Source organism: Triturus cristatus, chromosome 5_1 (assembly GCF_964204655.1).
Source record: "Triturus cristatus chromosome 5_1, aTriCri1.1, whole genome shotgun sequence".
Taxonomy (NCBI): domain Eukaryota; kingdom Metazoa; phylum Chordata; class Amphibia; order Caudata; family Salamandridae; genus Triturus; species Triturus cristatus.
The window spans coordinates 45152188-45160093 of record NC_140587.1 but is presented as its reverse complement, the minus strand read 5'-3'; the positions used below and the strand labels follow the sequence as shown (position 1 = coordinate 45160093).

The window sequence follows — 7906 nt, the reverse complement described above, 5'->3', positions numbered from 1 at the left end:
GTTTACACTTCCAAGTGAAGGAACTGGTTTACTAACGTTACTGTGCTCAAGTGCTTTCTTGGTATATGACCAACGTGAGTTTATTAAGGTGGGTATACCGCAATCCCTTATCGTATCAACACTTACTTGTAGGTTAACGTGGACAGCGTTTAAGGATTTCTGGGCGCGTGCGATTTTTCTAAAATAAACACCCAACGTCAAGATGGATTAGACATTAACAAACCTTATTCCCGCAGGGCAGAAACCTCTTAGGTCCTTGGCGGTAACACTGGATCATTTATTCTTTTTTACAGCATAGGCCCGTCCCTTGCTGGCGCCAGAGCAGTGTACACGAAGAGGAAGAGAGCAGATTCAAGGAATGGATTACAGACAGTATCTCATATGAACATGAGTCATTAGGAAGGATGAGAGTACATCTCAAGCATGAAACAAACTTTATTAATCTGGGAGCAAGGCACATTAGGGTCCTCGGTAGTTACAACTGATAATGTGTTATGTTTTACAGCGTGGACCAGGCCCTTGCGGGCGTTGGGGCACTGTACGCGAGCAGGAAGGAAAGCTGATTCAAAGATAGTTTAGAGCAGTGGTTCTTAACCGGTGGTCTAGGGACGCCAACTCAGGGGGTCCGCGACTGCTCAGAAAATTTAATTATATGAACAGATTGATAGCATATAAAAAAATAAAGAAGCAAAATATAGTGTTAAAATTGTAAAATGTTCTGTAAATGTGAAGGAATTTGAAATTGAAGGCTAAAAAAGTTAGTATCCGCAGATTAAATCGTGGGAGCACCGCAAGTGCATCATACAGATTATAGAATGGACAATTAGAGGCCTAAATGGAATTAAGGGAAGCTCCATTCTTCCCATTAAAATTAAAAATTTGATTTTTCTTGCATATGGTGAAGTAAATAAAATATTTCATCACTTGTGTATTCTGTATTTTTTTGTTCTGTTTTGCTCTTCTAATCATCAACAGTGCTTAGGCCGGGGTTTACAACTTCCAGTAATGACTTTGTGGGGTTCCCTGGATTCCAATAATGATTCTTTGGGGGTCCCCAGGTTCCAGTAATGATTATGCGGGGGTCCACAAAAGTCAAAAGGCCACTGGATTACAGTATCTGCTATAAACATGAGTTATTAGGGAGTGCTGAGCGTCGAAGTCAAGTAGGACTATATGGAGTAGGGCCAAGATATTGATGGACCTGCCGATGGCAACCCTGAGTGCTGGCACAAGTACATCTGCAGCACCTGGACAGGGAGGTGAGGTCTTTGGAGAGGAGGAATGGTGGATATCGATGGACCTGCTGACGGCGACCCTGAATGCTGGGGTGAGTCCAACTGCGGTACCTGGACAGGGGGGTGAGGTCTTTGGAGAGGAGGAATGAAGGATATCGATGGACCTGCTGACGGCGACCTTGAATGCTGGGGTGAGTCCAACTGCAGCACCTGGACAGGGGGGTGAGATCTTTGGGGAGGAGGAATGGTGGATATCGATGGACCTGCTGACGGCGACCCTGAAGGCTGGGGGAGTCCATCTGCAGCACCTGGACGGGGGGAGATCTTTGGGGAGGGGGAATGGTGGATTTCGTGGACCTACTGACGGCGACCCTGAAGGCTGGGGGAGTCCATCTGCAGCACCTGGACGGGGGAAGATCTTTGGGGAGGGGGAATGGTGGATATCGATGGACCTGCTGACGGGGACCCTGAAAGCTGGGGTGAGTCCAACTGCAATACCTGGACAGGGGGGAGATCTTTGGGGAGGGGGAATGGTGGATATCGATGGACCTGCTGACGGCGACCTTGAATGCTGGGGTGAGTCCAACTGCAGCACCTGGACAGGGGGGTGAGATCTTTGGGGAGAAGGAATGGTGGATTTTGTGGACCTACTGACGGCGACCCTGAAGGCTGGGGAGAGTCCATCTGCAGCACCTGGATAGGTGGGATCTTTGGAGAGGGGTGAATGGTAGATATCGATGCACCTGCTGACGGTGACCCTGTAGGCTGGGTGAGCTCATCTGCAGCTCCTGGACGAAGATCGTTAGAGAGGGGGAATGGTTGATATTGATGCACCTTCAGACAGTGACCCTCAAGACTGGGACGAGTCCATCTTCAACACCCGGGTGGGGGGAACCTCCAGTTCCGAATTAACCTGAAAAGCAGAAGATAAGAAACAAACATTTAAAGTCTCTTTGAGACGTCAACGCCCAGATCGTACCATAGAAGATTGAGTTTTGGTAGTACAGGAAGTCAAATGAGGGGATTGCCATGAACTAGCACAAGACCCAGGCAGCGAGCACATTCTTGTTCCTGGCTTGTGCTCTCAGACCCTACAATGTCTCCGGCTTCACTTATGCTCTCTCATTACAAGCAATGCACACTTTCCTGTGTTTGTCTCCAGTCCAGCGGATGGAGCTGGCATGTACTCCATGCAAGGGCTACACTTAAAACTTGGGCTGTGTTTATAATTCCGAAAATGTTAATACCTCGTCTCACCTGCCATCCAACCTATCTTCGAGCATGCACTCACTTAACCCTTACAGTCCCTGTTCACAAGACCTCTTTAGGAGATGCAGGTCACCTAACTGCCTCTAATCTTCGAGTCCTTCCGTACTCCAGCCCCGACAGATGGACAGCACTTCTGATGAGGCCCACAGGGCTGGGCACAATACTCCAAATGTGGTGAATGGACAAAGGTCCACAGGCAGGACAGACAGAGGAGCTAGCAGGCCATTCTGTTCATCTTTCACCCTAACCCTGGGGTTTCTCTCTGCAGGGAGCCTCCTCTGTGCCCCTCCAGATGGAGCTCCTTATGTTTTTTTGTTACTCTGATAATCTAGGGTGCATCTGAAGTGTACACCCACCCATAGGAGAGGCGGGCTCCTGCCCAGTCATATCTTGCATGGTTAAAATTGTGTAACCTTTTCAACTGTTCTTATGCAACAAAACATTTGTGACTGTTCTTTTGTAAACTGCTTGTATGGAGTAGTAACTGTTCATATGTAAAGTACCATTTTGGGTCTTTTTTGTTCAGATTGCATACAGCACAGATAGTGGCTCCTTGCACACACAAGGAGCTGCTCCTTGCAACAACCCGGCACCTCTCAGGGTCACCGTCGCATAGTCCAGCTCAAACCGGTTCTGGCGCGAAACTGGATAAAGGAAATGGGTGTACCCCTCTTTCCAAACCCTCCCATAGGTGGGTCCCTAGAGCTAGTCCAACCCCTTCCTTAGGTATAAGTAAGGAACCTCTGTAACCAGAACTTTAGATATCCCTGGACGAAACTCTGACGCTGAATCCTGGAACTTCGACGCTCTACTCAAGACTGGAGGACTGAAGAAATCTCCCTTGGGGTCAAGGAGTGACTCCCCTGCTTGGCAGGCTCCAACGAAGCAATTTGCCGGTCTGCATCTCCGAAGCTCTCGCCGGACTCCGAAGTATTTGCAGCCCAGGAGGAGGATTTCCAGACATCTCAGATGCCGACCCGAGTTCCCAGCAAAGCTGAGACCCGCAGTCCTCGTGAGTAGCGTGGAACCGAAACTCCTGGTCACCGTGCACTTTTGCAAGTGCATTGACTTCTCAACGTCTCTTGAAGTCGTGCTTGGGGTTGCTTGTAGCCCCCACCTCGAGCAGAAGATCCACCGAAGATTGTCGGCATAGTCACCCCGAGAGACTCGTGGGCTGCCGTTTTGTGTTTCCTCTTGAAGTCCCTTCGTGATCCCTCGACCGTCGACTGGTGTGTCCCTGAGGGGGTAACTTTGAATTTCCTTCGGCTTCCCTGGTTGCTCCAGACGTGCCCTGGCTCCCAACCAAGTGGTGAGTCCCTCAGACCTTGCTGGTCTGCACCGAAGCATCTGTCCCCTTTCTGCGTGGGTTGCTGTTGCCAAGGCTTGTTGTGTCCAATCCGGGCACCGATGCTGCAGCACTCGACATCCTTCGTGGGACAGCTCGAATCCAGCTCCTGGCCGTCCTCGACGCCTCCTGATCCTCGTGGCTGAAGAGTCAAGCTTCACCTTCCTCACCTGAAATCACCCGACATCGGTGGGCATCCGCCTATCACCTTCCTGGTCACTGGCAAGTGACCCAGACTCTGTCCCCTCTGCTTTCAGGTTCTTCTCAACTTCGATCCAGGCTTGGATCTCTTCGAACACTTCACATCTTCCCGGCAGCAGCACTTCTTTGCCAGCTCCCATTGAAATCGACGACGCAACCCGACACCATTTGACACCTATGCACCCGGGTTCCCTGGGTGAGGTAACAGGAGTACTCCGGTGCTCCCATGGGTGTTGGCCCTAGAACTTCCTAAGTTCCAAAGGGTTTGGTCCTGACTCGTTTCCAAGTGTTCCTAATCTTTAAAAATCTAACCGCGACTTTCCCCATAGAAGCTAACGGGAGCCCACGGCTGTGTTCTCACACTGCACACGGGCCCCGTGGGTTCCCTGTGTCACTACCTTGGGTGGTTCCTTGGGGTCCAGCGATTCTACAGGCTCTAGGCCTTATGTCTAGTTAAGTTGTGGTTCTTATACCACTATTTTAGTATATGGTTTGGCTCGCCCCTAGGGCCTGACGTGTATTTGTGCTATTTTTGAAGTGTAACTTATGTGTTTTGACCTCTAGTCTCATAAAGAGACTAGCAGGGTGTGTTTAGAAATAAATACATATATTTATATACCTGGTGTGGTTGTCTTTCATTTAGCCACTCAAGAGATTATAGACTGGTAAAATAAGCTACTTTACATTCCTTCAAGACTTAGCCTGAAGGCTGCTTTCCATAGCTACCACTAGGATAGCTTTCAATAAAGATTGTCTTTAACCTATAACCAATAAGGGGTTGTTGGACCGGTATAGGGTGCCCACTACAACTAGTGGACAGCATATACCAGGCCAACTTCTCACAGAGTGCAGGCAGCAATTGTGTTTTTCGAGTCAGTAGTTCTGAACAGGCTTTTTTATATGTATTACCGGTGTGGGAGCCTACATGTCTACTCATGTAAAATTCAGCCTCTATACACTAACACAGATCCTAGCGCTAACACCCAGAGGGCAGGTTACAAATGTGCCTGTATATGACCTGTGTTGTACATGCATTGTGTGTATTGCTGTCATTCCTGAAGCCTGAGGGAGGAGACATAGACACTGAAGTAGGGAAAGAGTAGACAAGGCTTCTCTAGAAATTATGTTAGGTCCTTTTGCTCAAAGGAGCTGTTGATGAGTCTTTCTTTGGAAGATGCTGGGGGTTCAATCTGTTTCCTGACAACTGTGCAGTGTGGCTGCTAATATCCAGGTGCAGGAAGCTCACCCCTCCTTGTGCCTCTGTTATGGGTACTCTACACCGGAGACTACCCTGCTGTCAGGAGCATCACTCTACTCAAAGGCTTTGTCTGGAGAACAGCCTGGAGAGGACACCACGCCAAACAAATCTGGATAGTAAAGAGAGAGAAGCCACATCCCCGGCCTTTTTTGACTGTATAAGTGGGGGAGCCGTTGACCCACTTGTAGTTCCTGTTCCACAGAAACTTTTGTGCAACTAGAGCTGGTATCTGCCTCACAGTCAGCTTCCAAGAGGAGACATCACCTGGAGTCTTATTGGAAGCTGTGCCCCTGCCCTGAAGGACCGGGTAGTCATCCTGTAAGCTGTGAGAGTGAAGGAGCCTGCCAACCCTGCAGGAGGTGTTGTTGCCAAGGGAGAGCCAGAAGCGATTAACATTGGAACGTGAGGGTCCATCCATACAGGAGGGAGATCTGCGTGCTCAAGGGAATGTGAGTGCGTCTGTCCAGACAAGCAGTTCTAGTTGGAAATCGCAGCATCTATGAGATGTGCATGAGCGGACTGTGTCCAGGTGGGGTTGTACTACTGTAAGAAGACTGCATCCAGCAGGCCCCATGACCCCTGAAAATGTGGCCAGCATGTCTCCTCTCAGAAGAGGGAGTGAGCAAGGTGGATGCTACAGGTCTCTGCCGGCCACGTGAGAAGAACTGACCCACTATGTTGTGGTGTGTAAAGAATATGTGGGAACTGCTAAATGAACTGAGCACACAAACTAGTAAAAAGGGCAATTTGCACATCTGCTCAATACCTGCCCAGATAGAATTTGAACCGTGGAAAATGGGAGAGAGAGAGAGAAATGAATTGAAGGGGAGCCCCAGTACCAAGCGCAACCTTGTGGGCCCCACTGCTCACAACAGTCTTCCGAGGACGAGCTCTCACAGGCTTCTCAGGGAGGTAGTGGTGGGCTGCTCTAACTAACATCTCTACAAAACAATAATCAGCAAAGTAGAGACACTATGAAGACTGGGGGATAAATATCAAAACTGTGGAGGAGAGGGAATATCTCACTTCCGAAGGATGTTCCCAGTTCTTCCATAGGCATTTTTAAAACAGTTGCTTTGACCAACATGACCACCTTTAAAGGTCCAGAAAGTAATAATAACATGGTCATTAATAACTTGGCAATAACTACAGGTTGCAATAATGGCAATACAATGAGGTCTGCCCATTTTCCATCACTAATAACCCAGAGGTCATACCCCTGAGAGGATCAACGTCAGACTCCCTGGTAGTGGAAGCCCCTGTGGGATCCGCCAGTAATGGATAATGAAATGATCTTAACTTTCCCTGCAGCGGAATCACTGGACTTCATTGTGAAGGGATTATTGTCCGTGAGCATTACCTGCTTTAAGACTGATGCGATGTGTAACTCTGCCTGTTACCAGATACTTCGTATATCTTTCAGATATAATTCATACAAACCATTATAATAAAATTTTAGACCAGCCGTCCACTGATATTATGGATTCTTTGAATAATGTGTTATCAAATATCTATGACAAATGTAAGGCTGACACTTTTATTGTCGGGGTTAGGGATTTTATTATTTCAAAATGTTGTTTTAATGGACAACCTGTTTGTGGTCTAGCGGAAGGACGTGGAGAGGACATTTCGCACTTTAAACACTCCCCATATGGAGGTGCTCTAAATAGTTTAATTGGTTTTTTGTCAGTGATTTTTCGTCAGGTGAAAACATGCACTTCTCACCTTTTACAGGTTTTGGTCAAGGCACAGCTATACATTACATTTTAATATCTCTTGCTTTGCACTCCCGGATTGTGGATTTTAAAGTTATGTCAAACTGCATAAGTGATCATAACCCATTATTACCTGTTTTAGATCTAAACATATTGGGGAAAACTAACCACTGTGCAAGATTGGACATGGTTACTCCAAAAATAGTGCCTGGAGAACTAAATGGGATAAGGTTGACACAGCAAATGTTATCAATGATTTAATTATGCAAAATGGAAAAGGCATTAGGACATGCCTTTCACTGGAAGCCAATCCTGGATCTATTTTGGATGGTTATTGAGTTATTTGTAGATATACGTCAAAGAAGTTACTAGCAAGGAATCGAGTGAACACTTTCTCTTTACAGAGATGGTTTAATGCAGGTTCAAAATCTCATTAGCACCTTAAAGCAGCTCCCAGAGATCCTGTGGCTATTAGAGAAGCTTGACCGGCACATAAGTCAGCCCTTGAGTATAGGAAAGAAGAGATTAGAAGAACTGCCTGGGACGGCCTGCAATTACCTGCCATCTCCAGGGGCTGCAGAAAGTTCTGCGAAGTCATAAACCATCTCTTTGTCACAGAAGATAGGATCCAGAAGGGTGAATGCCATATTACAGCAGATTCATGAGTAGCAAACTTTGAAAAAGTATTTGCCTCAGATAAAAATTTTGATTTTTTTGGGATGAAGAGCATTTTCAACTAAACAACGAGGTTAAGGGCTAAGTTATTCTATTGAAATTGATGATGTTGCAAACGTTCTTAACGAGAGTGTTGTAGGTGAAGCTCCAGGTCCAGACGGTGTTGCCGGTGGATGTTTTTAACCATAATGTAACTTTGTGGGCCCCA

The 7906-nt window shown here is 47.3% G+C and overlaps 1 protein-coding gene across 2 annotated transcripts in view; it reads right to left on the bottom strand.

Annotated features, from left to right (window-relative positions):
• Positions 1-417: 417 nt before the first annotated feature.
• Positions 418-7906, bottom strand: part of LOC146830123 (dynein regulatory complex protein 1-like) — a 236881-nt gene continuing 229392 nt past the window's right edge. For both annotated transcript variants that reach the window (XM_085604350.1, XM_085604351.1), the window contains one exon: positions 418-2148. In XM_085604350.1, the coding sequence (XP_085460476.1) occupies positions 2086-2148 (63 nt within the window). In that variant the 3' untranslated portion in view covers positions 418-2085. The remainder of the gene's footprint in view (positions 2149-7906) is intronic.